Source organism: Brienomyrus brachyistius, chromosome 22 (genome assembly GCF_023856365.1).
Source record: "Brienomyrus brachyistius isolate T26 chromosome 22, BBRACH_0.4, whole genome shotgun sequence".
NCBI lineage: Eukaryota > Metazoa > Chordata > Actinopteri > Osteoglossiformes > Mormyridae > Brienomyrus > Brienomyrus brachyistius.
In genome coordinates, this window is record NC_064554.1 from 2423893 (window position 1) to 2448988 (window position 25096).

The following is a 25096-nucleotide window of genomic DNA, read 5'->3' on the forward strand; positions in this document are numbered from 1 at the left end:
GTTGGCTGCAAAGCATCGGAAAGTCGAGGCTGACAAAAGTTCGGGTGATTTTATTGTAGCTAGTAGTTCATTGCACTATCAGTGAAAGACTGAAAAGACACAGAAATAGCCAAAAGTCAGTAATAAAACAATCTAGCTATTCTGTAGAACTTGACGCGATGCTAGCTCCTAATAAAAATGACTGCAGTATATAAGACTGTTTCTGGACACAGATGCAGATGACCTAGTCAATTAGCGTGCTAACTGCTAACACACAGCATGCTGTCTAAGGGGAGTCGGGCCTCTGTGACCCTGGACCACGCAGCAGTCACTCAAACAGTCAGCAGTTTCCTGTACATTAAAGCCGCCTCCCCAAAGAGAATGAGGAGCCTGATCCAGCCTGCTCATGTCAGCCGTTACGTGGCTCATGCAGTCATCCATGTCCTCAGAGAGGAAGCAGCGGAGGTTCGGCTACATAACACTAGGATTCCAGTCGGGCTTAAACAGTGGGATGAGTTCCCGCCTCTTGGGTTCCGTGGCTATTTGGAGCACGACTGACGCTCCGCTTGTGAATCGCAGTCATATCCTCGTAGACGGGAGCCTCCACTTGCTGGCTGCAGCAGCTGCAGAAGCACCTTTTACCCTAAAAAAGCACAATTTATCATGCACATTTATCATGCACATTCCAGCTACTGCTGGAGTTTCCAGAGGTCGATAGTTCAGGTCCAGGCCAAAATTTCATTCCAACCAACCAGCTGAGTACTCTGTGACTGTGACTCCTTATACTCAACTGGTTGGCTGAATCAAAATCTTGGTCTGGATTTTTACTTTCTGGACCTGAACGATCCACCTCTGGGAGTTTCCATGAGCATATTTTGATTGAACAATCAAACATGCTGCCGTTGACATCACGAGCATGCAAACATAATTTTCCAAGACCGGGCCTCTTGAGCAGTGCAGGAGTGCCCAGGTATCAGTACTGCAGAGTGAAACGGCTGCATACTCACAAACTTCGTGAGTCCAGACCCCATGGCGGTGAGGAGGAAGAAGAGCGCTGCCCCACAAATGATGTGCAGCAGTAGAGGATAGCGCCAGCAGAGGCAGTGGGCTTCTGTCGAGAAAACCAACGTGCCGTGAGATTCACACACGACATTTCACAGGCTTTCACAGTCACAGATCATTTCCATAAATAATGCAACTAGTCTGTTGCGGGATCGTTTGCTGGAGGTGTGATGTGAAACCAGCACCACAACCAAGTAAAAAAATTTTACTGCGAATCTCAAGCCCAGCCCTCTAGATAGGTGTCACCTTGAAACCTCTACACCTATCTATCCTCATACACCGCCCACCTGTCACCTCCACGGAGACGAAGACTTCTGTGGTCCCAAGCACAGTCACACCCGAGTGGTTGAACTCGCAGAAATAGACCCCGGTATCTGCGTGACGCAGCTGGGACACGGTGATATGGACCGGGCCTGGACCAGGCCCCCCGTGGGCTTTCACGCGGCCCAGGTACTGGGGGGTCTCAGACGTGTTGCCGTCGATTGAGATGCAGGCCACGTGCCTCTCGGGGTGGGGGAACTTGTGCTTCAAGTTCAAGCCCATGGCAGCGGACCCCAACTGTTCAGACTCACAGTGAATGTCCACCGACTGGCCTTCCAGCCTCTGGATGTAAATCACAGCTCCGGAGCCTAAACATGACATGCCTATTAGAAGAGATATACCTTATACATGGGTGGAGGGCAGTGCCCCTTTGACAACATGCATGACCCCCCCTGTGCCCCCACCCCACTAAATATATATACTATTTGCATTTGATATAAATGTATTATTATTACTGTCATTATTTACATTTATATACGTGGACTAAAATGTTGTGCACTGAGAACAGGCGAAACACAAACGTAAGCACATTTTCGTAGCAGACTTAGCGCCGGGTGGTCGACTCGCCTCGGTGAAAAGCGAAGTTAACAACAGCAAGAAATGGTGCCACTTTACAATACAGCTACCCTTATAAAGGGCTTATGAATGCTTTATAATCGGGTTATTAATTAGGCTGTGACACTTTGTAAATTAAAATTTAAGTTTAAAATTGTCTATTGATAAAGTTATAACACAGTTTCCTTTTTATTAATGAGTTACTACCATTTGCAAGTTGCAAAAGGGGAGCCTGATTATGAAGTGGTACAAAAAACAATAATCAAGTCTGTGGAAGCAAGACAGTCTAAACAAGAAATTAGAGTGAGTGACATATTTGGGAAAATTGTAAAATGTGACTGCAGAGCATTGCATAAATAACTTTTCAAAATGGTCTTTTGCTTCTTAATGCTGGCAATATAGTGTAAGTCATACCTTAAAGACATTAAAGTTAAATGTATCTGATCCCCCTAACAGAGCAGCTGCCCCCACCCTAGTTGAAATGGTCTAGAACCGTCACTGGTAGGAGACGTTTGCAGAGACCCTTGATCCAAATTAAGCAGCCTGGATGGAATGTCAGTCTATTGCAGGGCACACAGTGGGTAATTCACCTCAGTGTATGTAACTGCATTGCTGGAGACAATTTAAGTACTCAGAGGAAGAATGCACAAGACGGGGAGAACATGCAGGGGGCGTATTTACATTCATTTTAAAATTTCTTATTCAATTTTAGTAACATTTTCCTTTCAAGGGTGCCCTGCAATCTAGAAACATGGAAAGCGCTTATCTTAATCAGACATGAATAACGATGTACACCATCAACACGTGAAAAAGTAGGATATTCCATTAATTTAATTTCTTAGCGTATCTGAGAATGCCACAGAAGATAATGTATTTTAGAGATATTTTGTTACTATTTGCAAAAATGATACTTAAGCTTTGGTTTCACATCAACGAGAAAAAAAACTTACCCAAAATAGGCGTTATGAGAAATATCCACTCAGCAAAGTGTAACATCATTTTCAAATGAATTATTTATAATTAATAAGAAGCATGTATTGCAGATAGGAGCCCGAACTTCCAGGCAGGCGGCGGTATGCCTGCGATCTTCTCCCATGCAGGAAGCGCTGATGCACGGCATCTAGCTCGGTTTTTGGTGCGGTTTTATACTCAGTCACTCAGTGGGCGGCACAGACACCCCTCTTACCGCCAGGGTAGGTGGTTTCCCATCTGATTGTTTTACCTCTACTGAAATTAGTGGAACCTTTGTATTGTTTCTGACTCTCACGCAAGAAATCTTATGGTAATATATATATATATATATACTGCTCAAAAAAATTTAAGGAACACTTTTTAATTAGAGTATAGCATAAAGTCAAACATCTGGGATATTGATCTGGTCAGTTAAGTAGTGGAGGGGGTTGTTAATCAGTTCAGCTGCTTTGATGTTAATGAAATTATCAACAGGTGAACTAGAGGGGCAACAATGAGACGACCCCCAAAACAGGAATGGGTTAGCAGGTGGAGGCCACTGGCATTTTTCCCTCCTCATCTTTTCTGGCGGTTTTTTCACTAGTTTTGCATTTGGCGACGGTCAGTGTCACTACTGGTAGCATGAGGCGATACCTGGACCCTACAGAGGTTGCACAGGTAGTCCAACTCCTCCAGGATGGCACATCAATACGTACCATTGCCAGAAGGTTTGCAGTGTCTCCCAGCACAGTCTCAAGGGCATGGAGGACAGACAGATACTCAAGTAGAGCTGGACAGGGCCATAGAAGTTCCTTAACCCATCAGCAGGACCGGTATCTGCTCCTTTGTGGATGAACACTGCTGGAGCCCTACAAAATGACCTCCAGCAGGCCACTGGTATGAATGTTTCTGATTGTTTGGTCAGAGATAGACTTCATGAGGGTGGCTTGAGGGCCCAACGTCCTCTAGTGGGCCCTGTGCTCACTGCCCAGCACCATGGAGCTCGATTGGCATTTGCCATAGAATACCAGAATTTGCAGGTCTGCCACTGGCACCATGTGCTTTTGACAGATGAGAGCAGGTTCACCCTGAGCACATGTGACAGACGTGAAAGGATCTGGAGAAGCCATGGAGAACGTTATGCTGCCTGCAGCATTGTTCAGCATGACTGGTTTGGTGGTGGGTCTGTGATGGTCTGGGGAGGCATATCCATGGAGGGACGCACAGACCTCTACAAGCCAGACAACGGCACCTCGACTGCTATTAGGTATCAGAATGAAATCCTTGGACCCATTGTCAGACCCTATGCTGGTGCAGTGGGTCCTGGGTTCCTCCAGGTGCACGATAATGCCCGGCCTCATGTGGCAAGAGCATGTAGGCAGTTCCTGGAGGATAAAGGAATTGATACCATTGACTGCCCCCCACGCTCACCTGACCTAAATCCAATACAACACCTCTGGGATATTATGCTTCATCCATCCAATGCCACCAGGTTGCACCTCAGACTGTCCAGAAGCTCAGTGATACCCTGGTCCAGATCTGAGAGGAGATCCCCCAGGACACCATCCGTGGTCTCATTAGGACCATGCCCCGACATTGTCAGGCATGCAACCACGTGGGGGCCATACAGACTACTGAGTATGATTCTGAGTTACTGTAATGAAATTTCGCCAAAATGGACTAGCCTGCCGCATCATTTATTGGACTGAGTCTCCCACAAGCCTGACAAGGATCAATAGTAACTAGATAGATGGAGTCTGCCACCCCGTGATCAGAACTAAATATATAGATTTGCCACAAGATGGCAGTATTGCAAAATATTTTTCATGGTGGGGTAGCAAGTGAGGGACAATGTTGAGACATCCAGAGCAGAAACATCCATGAAGGTAGGCTTATTCCCTATATAGCGGGGGTGGCCAATCTTATCCACAAAGGATCCGTGTGTGTCCAGGTTTTTGGGATAACCTTTAGGTCAGCTGTTCACACCCAGGTGTCAGGACTCTTTAGCCAATCAGTCCTCTAATTAGTAAGCTAATTAGGGAGTCGCAGCGAAAGCCTGCACACACAGCGGCCCTTTCTGGGTATGATTGGCCTCCCCAGCTATTTAGGCTACATCCATCTTATAAACCAGAGCTCTTCAGATATGGCCTTTGATTCCAAATCCACGCCGTGTTTTCAGTTCTAGTTAATAATTACTGATTATAATTGGGCACAGCGGCTTCATGCCCAGCTCACCGGTAAAGGAAGAAGGAAGGCTGGGAGATCAGCAGTGCTCGGCCCGTGATTTGAATAGCCCCTTTTCTAAACGCTTATGTAATATGGTTTATGTAGTGGTGCTCTTAACTGGTGACAAACGCATCCTCGCACCGATGTTTACATATCTTTGCAGGTGTGTGGTGATGGCCGATTCGTCAATTTTGGAAAAGTGAAATAAAAATGTATTTGTAATTGTCTATGCATGTATTTCAGGTTACTTAAAATGTGTATTTGAAGAGCAGTCTTTTTTCATGATTGTCATACTTTACAAACGCGTCAAAGGTTCTTTTTATTGGCGTGCGAATTTTATTTGGCTCCCCGAACTTGATGAATCTGCTTCCGTCTTCTGCGAAAATAAGAGAATGTGTGCTGCGAATTTATGCTGTGTGGACCGCGTGTAAGGTAGGGTGCAGGCAGGCAGGCACTGGGTGGCTGCCCCAGCTGGCTGGCAGGACGCCTGAGAAGTGGAGAAGTGTACTGCTACCAATTTCCAAGAGTAAGGGTGATGTGAAGGTGATCATCCAGAGCATGAGGATATGGGAAATAGGAGTGGAAGCTAGGTTAAGGAGAGAGGTGATGACTAGTGAGCAGCAGTATGGGTTCATGCTGGGAAAGGGAGAGTGTTGAGGGTGTTGATGGAGAAGCATAGAGAAGGTCAGAAGGAGTTACATGATGTGGCAGGAGAGTATGTAAGAGTGGTACAGGATATGTATGAGAGCAGTGTGACTGTGGTGACTGAGTTAGGAGTGACAGATGTGTTCAAGGTGGAGGTGAGCTTACATTAAGGGCCATTCTGAGCCTTTTGTTGTTTGGTATAGTGATGGACAGGCTGACAGACGAGATCAGACAGGAGTCCCTGTGGACTATGATGTTTGCAGATGACATTGTGTTCTGTACTGAGAGTAGGGAGCAGGGGGGAGACCCTGGAGAGGTGGAGATATGATCTAGAGCAGGGGTCTCCAACTCCGGTCCTGGAGAGCTACTATCCAGTAGGTTTTCTGTCCTACCCGGCTTCTGATGAACTTCTATTCCTGGTGTGAGAGCAGATGTGGCTGACCCCTGCAGCAGTTGGAGCAGTTGGAGACCCCTGGTTTACAAGATGGTAGTGGGGGACGGTGGCATTGTTGAAAAGACAGGAGGCAGAACTGCAGGTGGCAGAGTTAAAGATGTTAAAATTTGCATTGGGAGTGATGAGGATGGACAGGATTAGGAAAGAGAATGTTAGAGGGACAGCTCAAGTTGGACGGTTTGGAGACAGAGAGGCAAGATTGTGCTGGTTTGGACATACAGAGGAGAGATGCTGGGTATGTGGGGAGAAGGATGCTGATGATAGAGCTGCCAGGCAAGAGAAAAAGAGGAAGGTCTAAGAGGAGGTTTATGGGTGTGATGAGAGAGGATGTGCAGGTGTGAAAGAGGAGGGTCTAAGAGGAGGTTTATGGGTGTGATGAGAGAGCATGTGCAGGTGTGAAAGAGGAGGGTCTAAGAGGAGGTTTATGGGTGTGATGAGAGAGGATGTGCAGGTGTGAAAGAGGAGGGTCTAAGAGGAGGTTTATGGGTGTGATGAGAGAGCATGTGCAGGTGTGAAAGAGGAGGGTCTAAGAGGAGGTTTATGGGTGTGATGAGAGAGCATGTGCAGGTGTGAAAGAGGAGGGTCTAAGAGGAGGTTTATGGGTGTGATGAGAGAGCATGTGCATGTGTGAAAGAGGGTCTAAGAGGAGAATAAATCCTTTGTTTGCCATTTTCACAAGTACAGCAACATTGGAATTTTCCTCTCCACCTGCCCCATCTTGCTCTCCATAGCTTGGGGGTCACAGCAAAGGGTCAGCCAACATGTGGGGCCCTTGGAGTTGGGGGTTAAGGGCCCATGGACATGTGACTGATTTGCCAAGGCCCCGGCTCAAACTGGCGACTTTCTGATCAAGGGCACAAAAGCCACTGAGCCACTCATCACCCTGCTCTGGAGGTTTATGGGTGTCGTGAGGAAGCACATGCAGGTGGTTGTTGTGAAAGAGGACGCAGGAGACAGCAAGAATTGGAAACAGATGGTCCGCCGTGGCCACTGACAGGCGCAACCGAGAGAGGAAGCAGGCGGCGTGTAAATGCGCTTGACACCAGTTACCAGGATCACCACTTAAACCTGAACAAGGCCATGCAAGCAATTTTACTAGCGATGCATGAACTGCCAAGTCTTGGCAGAAAGCTTCTGTAGAAGCCCTTTTGTCTCACTTCCCGGGGCTATGAGCGAGCGCCGTGCTGTCCAGAGCATCCCTCATACCTGTCAAAGCCACCCCTTCCTGGGTTGTTCCCTGCCTTGTGCCCATAGCTCCCAAGACCCCCTGTGACCCTGAATAAGACAAGCAGTTTAAGAAAATGATGGATGGATGACTAGAGAGGAAGAAAAGCAGCTTATATGTGGGACCTCCTTCAGGACCAATGGAAAAGCCTCCCAGGAGGCCTCCTCATGGAACTGGCGTAGAGAGGACAGTAGGGGCAGCCAGTCCCTGGAGCAACTGGTGTTAAGGGCCTCAATCAAGGGCCCAATGGAGGGATCACTCTGCCGACCCAGGGATTTGAACCAGCAACCTTCCGAGTCCCAAACCACAGAGACATAAACCCCCAACATTTAAAAAAAAAAAACTTCATTGGTCAGTGTGTAATTCCATATATACTTATTTTAGTGTTGTTGTCTTGATAATTATTATAAAGTGTAAAGAATAGCACAAATAACCCATCTAACTTTTGAACTGGTATGTTGATGACAGCAACTGTCCAACTCCAACAAAAGTAGATTTCATACATATTGCTGTGCCTCAAACTATTCAATTTCAGTAAGAAAACAATGTCTTCATGTTTTGCAAACCTGTAAATGGCCTGAGTGTACAAACCTCGGTGATGCAAGGCAAAGAAAAAAAAGGCCCAAGATTAACAAAATTTTATTACAATAAATTTTTACAACCATTCAGAAAAAATTCACAAGCCATTTTAAGCCTGTAACGAGCAAAGCTAAATGAGGTGAGCCTGTGTTTCAAGGATACAGCACGGAGGACGGTGTTCAGTAGCCCGGACCAGGCCGGGGCGCGGAACCCAGCAACACGCAAGGTGTTGCGAAGGCCTCGCTATTTCTGGAGAACCACGCTCAGGTTTACCTGGATAAGGGCCGGGCCGATGCCTTCAGAAACATCACGAACCATATTTACTACACCTTAACTCTTTAAAAAAAAAAAAAACTAATGAAAAAAAAACACAGGGAAGTGATTCATATATAAAAACTGACACTGTGCTTGTTGAAATAAAAACCATCAAGCAAAACAAGACCTGCGGTGTGATTCCATGTTTCTATCCCGATGACGTGGACTGATGAACAGGCCGTTACTGTCTGGTAATTAAAAAAACACAAGCTAAGGGGAAAAAAACAAAGTTGAGGTCTCCAAACCTAGGCGTCAGTATCGCCCTCCCTGAGACATTACAGGGGGGTGCATGGCCATTGGTGGTCTTGGTGGTCCTCCCTGATAAGGGGGGACCATCGGGGGGCCCTGCCCATATGGGGGCATCCCACCTGGCAGATAACCCGGTATCCCTTGGGGTGGAGCTCCATACTGACCTGCAACGAAGAGGGCAAAACGTCACATAGCAGCATCCCGGCCTGGCGCGGATTAGAAATAGCAGAAGGGAGAGACAAGGATGGTGATCACGTACCATGGATAGGGGGCCTCATTCCGGGCTGCTGAGGGGGCATCATGGCCCCCATCTGCGCCACCGGCGGGGCCGCCATGTGTGCCGGGCCCGGCCTAGGGATGTTACGTTGGTACCTAGGCAGCTGGGCCCGCATCTCCTCCTACCGGGGACAGAACCAAAAACAGACAGATGCTAAGATACTAGCAGGATCACAAAGTGAAATACTGGAAGACTGAAGGGATGTGGGGGGGCAGTTTATTAAGTGAATGAAACATCAGGATTATTCACTAGGCACTGACATTACAGGTACATTACTTACTGTTAAAGGGTAAAATGTAAGGCGAATAAGGCCGTGTGAAACTTACCAGTGAGATATCCTCATCAGGGTGGATCAACTTACTGGTTGCACTCGTGGTAGTGAGGGTGGCAGGCTTACTTGTCACAGTGGCTGGCGGCTTGGACACTGTGCTACCGGCATTAGCGGCCGAGGGGCTGGACTGCGAGTACGCTGGGAAGGTGGCTTTCGGCGGGTCGGCGGACGTCGCGACTGCGCCCATGCCCAGGGGCTTGAAGTCTGTGCCGACCGGGGCCGACGCCGCCTGCTGCGCCTGAGAAGGGGGAGGGGCACAGGATGAGCCAGCCAATTGAATTTGCCACCCAAATGCTGCTCCAGAGCAGAATGGCGCCCTTGCACTGCTACAGTGACACACACTAATCTGTATATCTGGGGCTATTCTGTACGCGCAAATTTCGAACAAGGTCGTGTGTGTCGCCCCCTACAGGATAACAGTGTGAAAACATCAAGGGAAAAGCACGCAGATGCAGCAGGGGATACAGACGCCACATGTTTATAGAAGTGTTTCCTACAGGAAAACCTGCTACTTGACAGAGCAATATTTGCGCATCACAGGCTCGTGCCACTAGGGGAGCTCTTGCTCAGATCACAAAACTGAGTTTCCCGCCTACTTGGGCTGTGCAGAGAAACGATGTCTTAGCAGGTGCTGACAGACAGCCTGCAGCTGGAATGTGAGACCCCACATGCAGCCCGACTGATTGGCACGTGCCGACCACACGCAACGAGGCAAGGGATACATTTCATCCCCCAAGACTTCGTGGCTCATATGCCAAGAAACTATCCTGACGCCAAGTGTACGACCAGCACCTCTGTCTGACAAAACTATCAAACATGTTCAAACACTGTCACACAAAGCAGACATAATCTGCACCCCAGGCAACCGAGCCAACGCGAGTGTGAGGCCACATTCAGGGAGCACAAGCTCATATTACATACCTGTACTTGTCCTGCACTGGGGAACAGCGGCTTTGTGACGGCAGGTGGGGCTGTTGTCGTCGTGGCTACAGGCCCAGCAGGCCTACTGAGCATGCCCTGAGCTGTGACAGGGGGCCCGGGGGCCATATGGCGATTTGCTGCCCTGTGGTCCATGGGAGGCGGCATACCTGTGCGGGGAGAAGAGGCCACATGAAGAGAGAACTACAAACATGGAGATCAAACAGGCCGACTGAGAACAAGGACGACTCACCTGGCAGCATGCCTGGCATCATCGGGGGCATCCCAGGTCCATGGTGCATCAGACCACCCATATGCATCATTCTTAAGATTCAGAAAGACCAGACTATGTAATACACCAGCAAGATAAAGGCACCCCCCCCCCAGCCTGTGCATACCACAGCAGAAGACCTACCCGGGAGGCATGCCTGGCATTACAGGGGGCATTCCTGGCATCATGGGTGGCACGCCTGGCATCAGGGGAGGCATAGCTGCAGAGCATGCAGGGCAAGAGGGTTACTTAGCTTTTACAGGCACACATATGAAGAATGAAGCGATAAATGATTCCGTACCTGCATAGCCCCCGGGATGCATGCCTGGGGCGCCGTGGACAGGGGACACCCCCGGCTGGGTCATTGGGGGTATGTAGCTGGGTTGGGGCTGCGTGACAGGCGTCTGGAATGAGGGCCCGGGCTCGTCGTCCTCATAATCGTCCGAGTCGTCCTGGTTGTTCTGCTTCTTCTTCTGACTCTCCGCTGCAAAACAGGGCATGGCATCCTTTTAAAGGAGAGTTCTAACACAGACGGAAGGGAGCCAACGTCCAGCCCCGATTCGGAGTCAGCCCTGTCAGGGGACACCTGTGGAACCACAGATACCTTGAGTTTTTTGTTCCAGCACACGTCTTCGCTCCTCCATATCCTTCTCTGGAATTCCTTCCATGCCATAGATCTCCAGTTCGATGTCTGTCCTCCCCGGTATTGCATTAGGGACCCCATCTATGGTTTCCTTATGGACCTGTGTACCGGCGTACATGATCAGCCTCACAAATATCAGCAGGAAAAACAACAAGCCACACAGCAGATGGAGTTACCGTACCTGCATACAGTGGATGGCTAAACCAGGTCCCGTATATAGCTTCTTGTGGCATATGTGACATTTGAAATGCTTTGCCTTTTGGTGTTGGATAAGAATCTTCTCATCGTCGAAATCCCGGTTGCAGTACCTTATTGCTCCAAATTAAGGTTAAAAATATGCGCGGATAAAATCATATTGTATATTTACACCCCACGTGACTGCAGTGATTGCTTTAACTATAATCTGGAGTCAGACGAGCTGCTGAAAAGCACCTTGTACTCCGAACATACAGCGCCTGTAATTTCTAGGACGAAATTGCGTGATACACCAGAAACATTACATCTTTCGTTTCATAAACATCTTACTCAAAACGGGTGATGTGAAACACACAAAAAGAAAACGTACCACAATTAAATAAAAAATGCGTGTAAACTTTAGTTAACGTCTAGAGAAGGCAATTAATTACGACGTTAATCAGCTAGCACATCGCTATCCCATTCAATGGGAGAAATCATGTACACCATTTTCTGAACAGTTTATAAATGCATAGGTTACAAGTACACAAGAAGCTGTCGAAATTCCCTTTAAATTTTAGTACACCTAAACAAATACCTGTGAAATTTAGCCACCTCGCTGTCCCCATAAGGCGCCCATCTGGCCTAACAAACAGTACCTACTAAACATGGTATAGCATTGCCAGCTATACACAGCTTATAAACAAAGGATACCAGCACCACGGCTTCATCTGCTTCTTCTTTTTGCGTCCCATGTTTCTTGGTTAACGCTCTTTAAAAGAGGGGAAATAAGAAGGTATAAATATAAAAATGAGTCGACCACCACAGAAGATGGCGTATAGTTAACTGGAAGCTAATGACACAACGGATGCCGGGCTTACCCACAATGCACTCCGCGCAAGAGGGCTTCACGCATGAGCAGAACCAAAGGCAATTTTTTTCCCTATGTGTTTCTCATATGACAAATGCATTAAAAGACAACTATACACATAGTTGATATAGTTGTTGATAATAATAATAATAATAAAATACTAATAATAATAATAATATAAATCATGTTTAATACCTACATCGCACGTAAAACTGGTGACGAGTTTCCTACGCTGTTAATAAGTACTAGAAAATGTTATCATAATTATTATTAAAATGCTGTATATTCTACTGAATCTGTTCTGGATCCAGTGAACGCCTTGAAATCATTTGGAAGTGCGGAATCAATGTAAGATAAGGTGTGTTGAACACGGATGTTTTAGGAGACGGACCACAGAGGGCACAGATGATCATACGTCGCCAGTTAACGTCTCTGAGCAGTAACTACAATACAGTAATTATTCTTCACTGACAAAAATGTTTACTTCGCAGACGTCTTCTTTTCAAGACTCAATCGACGTGGAAGAAAAGGAAACGGATTTTGACAATGAAGAAATATCACAACAAATAAACTGTTATTATGCCGTCTATTTTTATGAAACCACAAGGTATCGACAGTTTTTATTTTACTATACGATAACGGAACCACTTGCATAAATTGCAGCTGAATATAAACATGGTTGACAAGTTAGAAATATTATGAATGATGCCTTCAAAGAGGTGATGTTGTCATTAATGATGGAAATATCACTCATCCATCGGTGTCGATACGTCTTTGGTTATTAGCTTGAAATGTAAACTTTCTGTGCAACAATTATATCAGTGACAATTGTGTACCTTTGAAAAAGTAGCTCTCAAATCCGCTCTTTTGATCCGAGCGTTTCGTTCGAATTGAATACAAATTAGTATTTAAATTGTATTGTATATTATTTGTATAAATGTTGCTAGCAATAAAAGATATCCAGATCGGCGTGGATAACTAATAAGCTTATTTGGTTTTATATATCTATCCGTCCATCTTCTACCTTGGATCTAGCTAAGGCACCATAAGGGCATAAGGGCACCATATCCTTTCCCAGGCAGCATAGGGCACACGGCTGACGTACACTCTGGACAGCTGGGCATCCAATTATAATTAATTTACCTTTAATTTGCAATATTGTGACACTGCACTAAGTTACTGGAGTATGACAATGTTTTACTAGCAAATGACCCATATAACTGAATTTACGTGAAATGTGCCGTTTAGATCGGAGTCGGCAGAAGAGAACGAGACCAAGAGCCACCGAAGGACAGAGTCCACGACGAGCCAGGATGACGGCAGGTAGAGATCGATGATCGCAGTTGTCGGTACATTATGCTGCATTACGACAATGACTAGTAATCATGCTGCGCACGAGCGTCACTAGAGATTTATGAAAAGGGGGTTAAGTCTTCACTAGGGGGTCTTATCTTAATGAAAACGAATGAGAACATACCATTGAAACTAATAAGTATACATTTATTTGAGGTGGGGGGGTTGCCTTGTTCCCCACACTGTCAGAAACAATCACTTGTCACTGGGGTTTTACCCTCATGGGTCTGGGAATTGTAACTTGGGTATAGATAAATTAGATAAATGTACGTTTTAAGGTACAGAAATTGACTCTGATGAATATTTTTGTACCATTGGGGGGACATTAATGTTGTTTGTACCTTGGGGAACAAAATTGTACCAGGACTTGACGCTTTTGCTGACAGTGCAATACACAAATAAAAATGTAGCAATATATTATTAGCATACATTCTGTGCTTATGGCTGTTGTTCATGTACGCCCCGCTTGACTTGCTGAATTTGCCCTTGTTCATGCACCTGCCCCTTCGCCGCTGGCTCTGGGCACCCCAGTCTCTCCCTTGTGGATACCAGTTTGCCTTCAGAAGCTGAGCCTGAGCTACGCAGCTATATCTCCAGGCGGCTGAGCAAGGGCGCCCTTCTCGGAGGGATGGGCAACATTGCCACAGTGGAGCTCAGGTGACATCTGCCGCTGTCGCCATAACACCTCATACACTGTGGCTTTAGCTCTGAATATTCTTGCTAAGTCATCTTTGAGAGCCCTGCTCAGGAAGCAGCAGAGAGGCTCTGAGACCTGAGCAAGCGGCTTTTGTTCATTGGGTGTTGTTTTGTGGGGGGGGGGGTTCAGTGTGCCGGAGGAGGCGGTGGGCTGTTACTGCTGCCTCCTGGAGCAAGGCGAGGGGCAGGACGGCGACGGCTACGTGGTCTGCTTGCTGGGGGGGTGCGAGAAGGGCCTTAATTTATATCCTTTCTCAGAGTGACAGCTTTGGACACACAAAACAGAACCGATGGTCAGTAAGTCTATAGCAGTTTGTGCATTGAAATCAGACAAGACACGCTGTAGACAGAACGTTGATGGTAAAGTGAGGTTCTGCTGGTACTTCCTGTGACCTTAACTGAGTGCACATTCAGACTAGAGCTGGACAAGTATGTGCAAGGGCTACAAAGCAACCTGAGCTCTGAGGTAGGTGCTCCGGTGTCCCGGAAGGTCAAACCATGGAGATCTTGTCTCCTTTTTAATGATTCATGCACCACACCCTTGTGAACAATGCCATTCCCCACACCATAAAAAAAATGGTAGTAACCCTGCACTGATAGCATATGATAGCGTGTCTCAGAGCTGTGCAGCTGTACCATCATATGGGATTCATGTCACCAGGTTTCACGTCAATTTCCCAGCTGCAGAATCTGGAGACGGAGATCAGGCCCTACCTCAGCCGCTGGTATGAGGAGTCCGTCATGCACATTCACAGGGTGGTGCAGCTGATGCAGGGGGAGGTGGCCTATCTGCTCCATGCCGTGAGTGACCTTTGACCTCGTCGGCCCACATGCAACATGTGGAGCCAATCAGAAAGCGGCAGACTGGCCTCCACATTCTATGACATTACATGATTAATTTCCTGTTGCCCGCCTTGCTGTCATCTGTTGTTAATCTGGAACAATAGTCTGCTGTCACTTGTCACATATCAAGTGGGTTGTCACTGTGCCTGTGATCGTAAGGGGAGCCGCTGTCGGTCAGCACACTTGGTGCAGTGTGGTGCTTAACAGGCCTGGTCTGGGTCTCTCAATGTTGAAGGCACTGAGTCACACAAACGTGGATGTCATAGATGCGGACGAGAGAACCAAGGCGGACATCACCAGGTGAGAGAAGATGCCACCGTCTCACACACACCCATACGTTTCTATTCATATCTTTGTGGGGACTGTCCATTTTTATGAGCAAAACCCTAATCCCAGCTATGATGACCTTAACCATAAGTAACCAAACAAAATAAGACTTTCGACATTTTAAGTTTTCAACCGCAGTCACAGATTATACACAGAGTATAATTAAGGTTATACTTGTGAGGAATGAAAAATGTCCCAAGGAAAAAAAGTTACTTGCTTTATCACTTTGTGGAGAAATATGGTCCTCACAAAGTAATAGTTACAAACACACACACAGGATTCATGTTCCAAATTTTTTAAGGCCCTTGTTGTGCCCCCCCCACCCACCCCCCGAATAGCAGTAGCTGGAGGAAGGGTCAGCATACAACTATAAGACAGCAGGGGGAGCCAGAGACCTATGAATGTGTTAGAGTCCATGTGAAATTATAGGGGCAGGAAAGCTTCAGTACCTTTTAAACACCACCCCCCCCAACCCCACTGCAGGTTCATCAAGGCAGCCAGTCTGCAGGGCCTGGCCCCAGAAGAGGCCACCACTGCCTCCCTCTGCAAGGCCGCCCCGGCGGAGCTGCGGTCCAACCTGCTGGTAGACTGCTCTCGCACCCCCCCTCTTTTCACCAACGCAGGTGACCCCCGTCCCCCCGATCGCTGCTCCCGTCAGCGGCGCGTCTCTAAGCACCCGTCCGACCAGCCTCTCATTTCCTCCGCAGTCAGCAACCGCTTCTGCGACGACTGGATCCAGGCGTTCCTGAATGCGGCGGAGCGCAGCAACCCCTTCCTGCTGCGACAGATCCTGGAGAACTTCAAGCTGAAGGTGCGTGTCGGCCGGCAGCCTTACTGGATAGACTGGTGCGGCGAGTAGAGCTGTGGCTTCACGTGCCGGAGAAGAGAAGTCTCATGTGGCGTCAGAAGCCTCAATTCATTATTCAGAGTCAATTCATAATTCAAAATCGACTGTCATTTGAATAGATGGCATCACCTGCTTGGAAACCAACCTGCAAGACTCCCAGCTAAACACATCTAAGCAGTGAACATACATATATATATATATATATATATATATATATATATATATATATATATATATATATAAAAAGAGGTTTTATACGTTTGATGTGAGCCTGAGAGTTCAATACCCCCTGCTTCATGCACTGTCGCCACCTGCAGGCCATCCAGGACATGAACAACCTGAAGCGATTCATCCGCCAGGCTGAGATGAGCCACTACGCCCTGTTCCGCTGCTGTCTATTCCTGCAGGCCTGCGGCAACGGGGACGTGCTGCTGCGCAACGCACGTGCCGAGCACAGCGGCCTGCCCGAGGCCTGTGACATCATTCGCGTGCTGGAGGAGTTCCTGTGCGAGCAGGCACAGGGCGCCCCCTACTGAGCGGCCAGGGGAAGCACATTTTATCGGCACATCCCAGCACCGGGGAACTGCTGCATTCCCCACAATATCTCAGTAAAATATGTATATATTTATTTGTGTATTTAAGGTTGAAGAGATTGCCGTGTGTGTAATCTAAATTAATCTGACACTGACAAGATGGTGACTCTCACTACAGCATGTAACCGTGTTCCGCAGCAAAAAGAGAGGCAGCCCAGGCGTCTCTTGCTCTTGGTAAAAATGCTTCTGCACAGACAGGTTGGCCCAGTCCACCAGAAACCGGAACATTCTGTCACTAAGTTACAACGTTCCATTTTACTGCAGTTCGCCAAATCGCATATAAAGACTGATCGACTTCACATGGTCCTGGGCAATAGTTCCTCAGGGGGGCATTATTCTGATTTTTATCATTATTAACTTTCTTGGTTTTGTGTGCAAAATAAATGTGACAACACAACCTTTCACGTGTAAAATATCTGTATTGTAGCAAATCATCCCTTAATATGAAATCTATAGACAAAGGTATATTGTACTTGAAATATACACACACAGACACACCTGTGAGGGCACATGTAATGTGATCCCTGTGGCAGGGATTCCTTGGCTTGCTTGTATTCAGTTGTGATTTATCGTTGTATATAAATGTTGCACACATGCTGTACAGATCTGGCTGTGAAATGCTTGTACTTTATTTACAGGAAGTCCTGTGCACTACAGTTTTCTCTCTGAAGGAATAATGAAGCTGTTGTATATTATAGGAGCAGGAACCGTATAAAAACCCACAGTTTCACGATTACTGAAAGGTTTACGTTTACAGCATTTAATTTGGCGTGATTTGTCTTCCCTGTGGTGATTTAATTTACATGTGGCTCTCCTCCACTAGTGGGGAATGTTTAGATGTGAAGCCCTGTGACATGTTCTTGGGGGGGAGACGCAGAATCTCCAACAGCAGCACAAAGCCCCCAGCGTGCCCTCCGCACCTCCTCTGCTTCCCGTTCGTTTGTGTCGCCTTGTCACTCATGAAGGAACAGTAATAAAAATTAACCATCTGTCTCTGGTCTTGTTTTATTCTTCAAACCGATCCAGGTATTTTAAATGTGTCACTGTGCTCCTTGGAGAGGATATATGCAATGTATCTGGAACCCTGGCGCTCAAAAAGAAAGATAAGATGTCTTGCAGCATAAGAAACACACCCAAATAAAGTGTTTTTCAAAAAAAACCAAGTTACAGCCAATAACTAATATTTCAGATCATCAGCATAGATCATAAAGGTTTTATGGGGTATTAAATGGTGCTGATTCCCCTGTAATTCAGCCCCATAATTATTTGGACACGCTAATTAAAACCTTGAAGGTTATATTCTGATATAACTAAAACACTGGACTATTCTCATTTAGGGTTTGAGCTGATCTGCTATTCCCCCAGTCCTCCCCAACCTGATCTGATCAGTGTCCTCTTTCTGCCAGTCAGGAATCTGAATATCTTCTTCTGTCCCCAACCACTTGATCATACAGGAAGGTGTCTTGTGGTGACCTTTCCTCGTCACAGATGTCATCTGCAACAAAAGCCATACCCAGCAGGTACAGGTCAGTCTTCCCAGGATGTGGGGATTTTAAAGTGCCTGCCATTAGCTCACGGGAGTTTTATGTTGAACAAAAATGTTCTGACAGCAGAATAAAAAATGAAAGATAACCAATCAGATTGTATGAGGAGGGTCCAACCAATTAGACATCTTGGTCCCGCCTCCTCTACAATCTGACTGGTTATCTCCCTGAACCAGTCCCTTTCCAATCTGTCCTCAGAACCTTTTTGTGCAAGTTAAAGTCCCATGAGGCTGGCATTGTTTACAGCCAAAAGCAGTTTACATTTTACAGTAATAACTGCATATATTAGTAGTATGAAACAACATTTGCTTCCAAGCAGGTTGAGTAATCTGCTAATATACACTTTGCAGTTGTATCTGTTCATCATTTTTCTAGGAGTGGGAAGAAAGTCACATGAGTCATGTACGGAAGTGTCTATTATCTTACCAAGGCTCTGTGCAGACATGGTCCACAGCCGAGGCTTTGGGACGTCGTAAATGCTCTCTGTGGATTGTAGGCATCGTAAAGTTGGTACGAGGAGAGAAAAACAAAATGAGAGGAAAAGGTCAGTGTATAAGCTGGTCTGGGGGTAACAACTGCATTTTTGCTATACTCTCCAAATGAAATCAGCAGTGTCCAGCAATCGGTTCAGGCGACATCTGTGGCATTGTGCTGTGTGATCAAACTGCACATTTCAGAGTGGCCTTTTATTGTGGGCAGTCTAAGGCACATCTGTGCGATATTCATGCTGTCAAATCAGCACCTTCATATGCCACACCTGTGAGGTGGGACGGATTATCTCGGTAAAGGAGAAGTGCTCACTAACACAGATTTAGACAGATTTGTGAACAATATTTGAGAGCAATGGGTCTTTTGTGTATGTAGAAAATGTTTCAGATCTCTGAGTTCAGCTCATACAAAATGCAAAAAAACCCGAAAGTGTTGTGTTTATATTTTTGTTCAGTATAAAATCCAAACTATATAAACACTGGTTGAGGTTGATGGTGCTACAGCCCAGACTCACTAGGCCTAAACTCCACTCAGCAGCCCCCTGCTCTGAGAGCCATTCCTGTATGAATGGAGAGCCAGCCTGCCCTTCTGCTCCACCGTGCATGTTGTCAGAAGAAGTCCCACCTGACCAGAAGCTGGTCACCTTCCTGTAAGATATTGGGACGTCATAGATGGCTTCTGCCGACTCGTCCTCCTCGGCGGTGACAACATCGCCCTTCGTGTCTGCAGAGAAACCACAGGTCAGCTTGGTGAGCTCGTAAAAATACAAGAGAAGGCAAACGTACATGAAGGGTTATCAGGATGCAAGAACTCAGCACTTAAGTGAAATCCAGATGCTTTATATTGAAATGGTAGTTTACAAATCCTGTCCTAGCTCAAAGTGTCCTCCCTTACATGGACCATATGGCCACCGGAACATAACGTAAATAAATCTTAAACATGCATCAAAATGGCACATCACTACTGGCAATGTCCATGATTATTAATAAGTAATGTCTCTATGAAAATTCATTATAATATCAGGTTATTCATGGATTGCTTCTTACACACATCTTACCTCTAACAGAATCTAGCTAGTAATTGAAGTTTTGGCAGCAGTACAGTAAGCAAATGTAAAAACACAAAAACATGGGACAGAAATCAAGACGCATGTAGGAAGATCTCATCTTCTTGAGAAATCTTGAGCAACTAATGAAAGTTAACATTAAAGCTGATGAAAGAAAACATGATTTTAGCACAAAACTGACCTTTTATTAAACCCTTCACTTGAATCTTTTACTAAATTTTGGGAGACCGAGAAAACAAAGTTAACGTTGAAGCTGCACTCCGGAATGGTGCGATTTGAGCATAAGGAGGCAGAGCTGCACTCCAGCAAGGTGGGATTTGGGCATAAGGAGGCGGAGCTGCACTCCATCATGGTGCGATTTGGGCATAAGGAGGCGGAGCTGCACTCCAGCATGGTGCGATTTGGGCATAAGGAGGCGGAGCTGCACTCCAGCATGGTGTGATTTGGGCATAAGGAGTTGGAGCTGCACTCCAGCAAGGTGGGATTTGGGCATAAGGAGGTGGAGCTGCACTCCATCATGGTGCGATTTGGGCATAAGGAGGCGGAGCTGCACTCCAGCATGGTGCGATTTGGGCATAAGGGGGCGGAGCTGCACTCCAGCAAGGTGGGATTTGGGCATAAGGAGGCGGAGCTGCACTCCAGCAAGGTGGAATTTGGGCATAAGGAGGCGGAGCTGCACTCCATCATGGTGCAATTTGGGCATAAGGAGGCGGAGCTGCACTCCAGCATGGTGCGATTTGGGCATAAGTAGGCGGAGCTGCACTCCGGCAAGGTGCGATTTGGGCATAAGGAGGTGGAGCTGCACTGCATCATGGTGCGATTTGGGCATAAGGAGGCGGAGCTGCACTCCAGCATGGTGCGATTTGGGCATAAGGAGGCGGAGCTGCACTCCAGCATGGTGCGATTTGGGCATAAGGAGACGGAGCTGCACTCCATCATGGTGCAATTTGGGCATAAGGAGGCGGAGCTGGTCTCTTTATTTACACCCTTTTTATACTTAAACCCTGCGCCAAGCATTCAGACACTTCTTCCCTGTGACACAATGTGGAGAATTAGGGAGAAATCACACGAGAAAGCCCACGGCAGAGAGAGGACGAGACAAGCGCATACCGGTTCTGCATAACGGCGTGTCGTAGTTGCTTTCTACTGCCTCTTCATAGTTCGGCTTACAGTAAGTGCTTTCGTAGACACCTGAAGCTGAAGATAGACCTGTAAATGTCCAGCCTGTATCAAGTACCACACACTTGGGAGAGATTAGGCAGCCAGGCCTGGACTGTCATCTGTATTTTTCCGGATGTGCTTGCAAACTACTGTCATTCATGTCCTGAAATTATTAAACCTGCCAGGATTTTTCTCCACCTAAAAACAGGTTCAATTTCGGCTAGAATCACTGCTGCCATCTAAACACACAGAAATCATAAAAGGCTCAAGCATCTTATTCTGCTGTCGACCAGCTTCATTTCTCTCAGTATTAGCTGAAATCTATGTCATACTCTGCTTACTTGTCTCTGGTGCTACAGTTTCATGATAAGAATTGTTTCGCTCACATGATCGTTCTCCTTCCTCCTGGCCACAGAATTTCAACTTGTTGTCATGGTGCATCACTTCTGATGACGGGGGCAACATGTGGAGTTAGCAGGATAAATAAAAATATATATATATAATTAGTGTACAGTTTCTCCCCTCCCCCCCCCAGGCAGTTGAAAGTATAACTAATTAAGAAAACATGTTTTGCACGGGTGTGTTCTTCATACCCAGTGTGTGTCTTTTGCTGGTTCCCATCGAGTCCCACTGTCCGAAAGTGGAGTGATTGTCTATTAGTTGTCCTGTACTGTGACGAGAGCTTGTAGTCCGGGGGGCCCGTTTTACCTCTCCCCCTCCCCACCTAAGGAGCAACACTATATAGTAACAGGTTCATACAGCATTACATACAATTTGACACCAATTAAGCCAAGTCATCACATAATCAAATTGCCGGGTTGGCAAAAAGCAAAAAATTTCACATCACATTTTTAATGTGTTCTGTCCAAACAAATGGGTTTTATCCAGTTCAAAAAGCAGAGTCAGCCCATCCCAGGAGTAACTGGGGTTAAGTGCTTTGCTCAAGGGCCCAACAGTGAAATCACTCAACTAACTATGGGATTTGAACCAGTGACCTTCCGATCATAAGCCTCCTAACCCACCGAGCCACTCCAAGACATTTTTTCATAAGCTACTTAATTAGCAAATCTTTAAATTTACAGCTTATAAAGCAGAACACCATGCAGAAACATACGGTTAGAATGCTTCCCACGAATGGGACTCAAACCTATAACCTCATTCCAAAGAGATGGTGAAAGCAAGGCTGGGTTACCAGGCGAAAGCTGGGTCTGGGGAGCAATAGGGTGAAAGGTGTATGGCCCTCCACAGACAGTCCATCCAGCACTGCCTCAAGTACGCCGAGTCTGCCGCCTGCATCCAGGGAACAAGCACTGTCACACCTGGTCACTCAGCCACACAAGGGCTGCTCAGAGCAAACAACCTCACCTTTTCTTCAGAGCAACTCTCAGTACAGATACAGCAGAATCTTCAACTTTATTCTGGCCAATAGGCATCCAAACAACATAATCATTCGTTAGAAACCGCTGAAACATAACCACAGACGTGCAGGAACTCCTACATAATGCCCATCAACCTTCACTTTGCCACACATGAATGCCCATGCCCCTTCAAACAATCACTACAGTCAAAAGACGCTGCTCCCAGTTCCTTGTGTGGTATTAAAAAAGCAACAGTAAGAAACAATGAATATCATTCATTAGTGGAAGAGAGAATATTTCAGAGATGGTCCACATCCTCAAAGCACCTCACAGAGTTTGTGTCAGTCAGCGTCGGTGCTCGGCTGGGGGGGGTCTCACCAGCAGTTTCTTCTTCCCGTTTTTCAAGCCGATTTCAAAAACATAATGCTTGTTGTCATTCCTGTCTACTTCACGCACAGATTTCACCTGAGGTCAACAAAAAATAAGACTTTCAGCATGAGCCCATCAGCGTGTTCTCGTGCATGTGTACAAGGCGTACACGAAAAATATCCAATGCTTTCATACATATTTTTAAATATTAATATATTAACATGAAATACACTCGTGTCTCCCAGGAATGACGGTTCAGTCATAAAGTCAGCTCCCAATAATCGAGCCTTGACTTTCTTACAGTATATTTGGAAAAAATAATTTTTTAAAGGGTGACTCACTCCACACAAGTCATACTGGCCCTTGAGATGTATCTAAAAAAACAGAGGAAATAGTTGAGAGTCAGACACTGAATAGAATATTACATTCAGATCTTCTATTCAAAGTTAACAGTGCTGCAGGTAATTTAGAGACAGAAGGTTTTCAGTTCACTTAGTGAATTTAAGAAACTGCTTTGGTTTTTGCTGGAACCCTGTCTTGTATAAACACCTGTAAGATGGGTAGATATTTTACATTTTGTCCAACTAGCAACCATCCAACATTCCTTTGCATCCCAGTTATGAGCAGGGAATCTACTGAAGGAAGTATCTGTACTAGGGATGGGGCCAGTGCGATACACATCTCGACGCATTGCCGGCGATCCCACACGTTAGAGACATATGAAACGACTGCCAATATGATACAATATGACCCCTATTGCAAGGCCGTGTGAACCAATGCGATTTTATTTCACAGTAATTGATTCAGCGCGACAGGATGCGATGCAAAAGAATGTGATGATATGCAGGTCAACAATGGGCAGATCACTTGACAGCGGTAGAGAACTGGAGATGAGACAGGCAAAATGTTTGAGAGGGACAATCAATTAAATAGACAGTAAAACTGTCAATAATTTATTGGGCACATTTTTAAATAATAATAGGGTCTCTACTAATAATTACGTGGTAATAAATCGGATTTTACCAATTCAAATATGTCAGAAAAGACGCACCCTGTGTTCATTCCAATTGTGTCCAATGCTCACTTTTTTTTAACTGCGGCAATTATATCGTGAACTTTTACACACCGACATGAATCTGTGAGTCTTACCATCCCTAATAAGGACAATCTGACGCAATCAGACTCCGATAAAATTACTTACGGAATACTCATTCTTCTTAGTATAGAAGCTGAGACACATGCTTTCCAGACGAAACCAGTATGTAACCCACTTCAGCTTCTAAAGACAAGGAAAAACTTTTGCGTTAGGGTTTCAAGGAGGTTTGTCAGCAGCAGATAATTCACATTTGTAGCACAGTAGGGTCAGGGTCCAGTTGGGTTTTTGGGGGCTTTCTGGACAGACGGAGGCGAATAAGGAGCAGGAACAGTGGAATGGGAGAAGTCCAGCACAAACTGGAATCTGACTTTGGCAAGAGTCCCATAATTGATCCCTGAGGACAGGAAACCCTGATACAGCAGGACAGGTTCATGGCCCGAAATCTTTCAGATGTTTTAAAGAAAAACACATGAGGAGGAACCCCCCCGCAAATTTTTTTAACTGAAAGATTTTTTTGTAACACTTTACTTGCAGGGGCACAAGTAATGTAGCAGAATGCCCTTACTTAATGTATAAATTAACCACAAACTACATGTTAGATACCATGTTCCCATGTTCATTCATCATTAATCAATCATTCATAACGGTTCCAAAATTTCATGCATTAACTATTTGTTCATGACTTGTACTTCAACAGTAACTGAGTTAATAAGTTACTTGTGTCCCCTCAAGTAAAGTGTCACCATATTAAAAAATTGACTCACCATCTTATCCCTTCTCTTCCTCAGAAAGCCCTCGAACAGCAGCTCGTGACCCCCAGTCGACATTTCCAGAGCAGCCTCCCCGAGCCGTCCGCACTGGATGCTGCTGTGCCCCCGATCCCCGTTTTGAGGTGCGTCACTTCTCCTTTCCCGGCAACGACGCCTCCAAACAGTAACTGTTCAGCCTTATCCAGAAGTCTCACTTCCTACATTCAACGCCTTCAGCCACCTGCATCATTCCTTCCAGATAACTTGCTCTCACCTACAATCACGTTTTTGTGCCATGGAGAACGAGACACATGCAAAGTACGGAAAGAATTGAGAGACTAATTCCGGGCTCAAAGTTTCAAAGACCACGGTATCCAAAAAGAAGGTGAAGCAGGAGACACCGGCAATAACTAAAAACCAGCCAGGTAAAGGGCAGAAGCAACTTTCTAATGATGACCATCAACTTGTCTGACAGAGCCTCACAATGAGGATGACCTCAAGTGACCTTGAAAAATAATGGAAAACATTACGTGACATGAAGTGCACTGCTAGGACAGTT

At 46.1% G+C, this 25096-nt stretch overlaps 4 protein-coding genes and 1 long non-coding RNA gene across 12 annotated transcripts; 2 read left to right on the plus strand and 3 right to left on the minus strand.

Annotated features, from left to right (window-relative positions):
- Positions 1-35: 35 nt before the first annotated feature.
- On the minus strand, positions 36-3029 carry LOC125718071 (uncharacterized). Of its 2 annotated transcripts, none has more exons than XM_048991581.1 (4): positions 2868-3029; positions 1329-1670; positions 987-1090; positions 36-622 (listed from the first exon to the last, which is right to left on the minus strand). In XM_048991581.1, the coding sequence occupies exons 1-4, from the start codon at positions 2914-2916 to the stop codon at positions 479-481; spliced, it is 639 nt and encodes a 212-aa protein (XP_048847538.1). In that variant the 5' UTR covers positions 2917-3029; the 3' UTR covers positions 36-478. The 2 variants fall into 2 exon arrangements, with proteins under 2 accessions (XP_048847538.1, XP_048847537.1); XM_048991580.1 differs by having other exon boundaries at positions 1329-1685.
- Positions 3030-8041: 5012 nt separating this feature from the next.
- On the minus strand, positions 8042-12046 carry LOC125718205 (BUB3-interacting and GLEBS motif-containing protein ZNF207-like). The gene is made up of 10 exons (XM_048991867.1): positions 11890-12046; positions 11183-11309; positions 10963-11101; positions 10660-10842; positions 10503-10578; positions 10341-10411; positions 10091-10257; positions 9165-9407; positions 8821-8959; positions 8042-8725 (listed from the first exon to the last, which is right to left on the minus strand). The coding sequence occupies exons 1-10, from the start codon at positions 11928-11930 to the stop codon at positions 8565-8567; spliced, it is 1347 nt and encodes a 448-aa protein (XP_048847824.1). The 5' UTR covers positions 11931-12046; the 3' UTR covers positions 8042-8564.
- A 394-nt stretch (positions 12047-12440) lies between these two features.
- c22h17orf75 (chromosome 22 C17orf75 homolog) lies at positions 12441-17694 on the plus strand. The gene is made up of 10 exons (XM_048991583.1): positions 12441-12653; positions 13295-13369; positions 13931-14056; positions 14226-14339; positions 14504-14561; positions 14777-14896; positions 15174-15238; positions 15749-15888; positions 15973-16076; positions 16430-17694. The coding sequence occupies exons 1-10, from the start codon at positions 12523-12525 to the stop codon at positions 16646-16648; spliced, it is 1152 nt and encodes a 383-aa protein (XP_048847540.1). The 5' UTR covers positions 12441-12522; the 3' UTR covers positions 16649-17694.
- On the minus strand, positions 17105-24840 carry LOC125718074 (uncharacterized). Of its 6 annotated transcripts, none has more exons than XM_048991591.1 (11): positions 24553-24840; positions 23894-23971; positions 23034-23066; positions 22702-22788; positions 22158-22255; positions 21559-21689; positions 21352-21408; positions 20915-20995; positions 19363-19461; positions 18676-18732; positions 17105-18200 (listed from the first exon to the last, which is right to left on the minus strand). In XM_048991591.1, exons 1-11 carry the CDS (start codon positions 24613-24615, stop codon positions 18112-18114), a joined length of 873 nt encoding a protein of 290 aa, XP_048847548.1. In that variant the 5' UTR covers positions 24616-24840; the 3' UTR covers positions 17105-18111. The 6 variants fall into 6 exon arrangements, with proteins under 6 accessions (XP_048847548.1, XP_048847543.1, XP_048847545.1 ...); XM_048991586.1 differs by having other exon boundaries at positions 20915-21013; positions 24553-24837; XM_048991588.1 differs by having other exon boundaries at positions 20915-21001; positions 24553-24830.
- LOC125718075 (uncharacterized) lies at positions 20115-20741 on the plus strand. Of its 2 annotated transcripts, XR_007384756.1 has the most exons (4): positions 20115-20198; positions 20283-20366; positions 20409-20597; positions 20640-20741. It is a non-coding gene; the product is annotated as an uncharacterized LOC125718075 (long non-coding RNA). The 2 variants fall into 2 exon arrangements; XR_007384755.1 differs by lacking the exon at positions 20283-20366 and having other exon boundaries at positions 20128-20240.
- Positions 24841-25096: the final 256 nt, after the last annotated feature.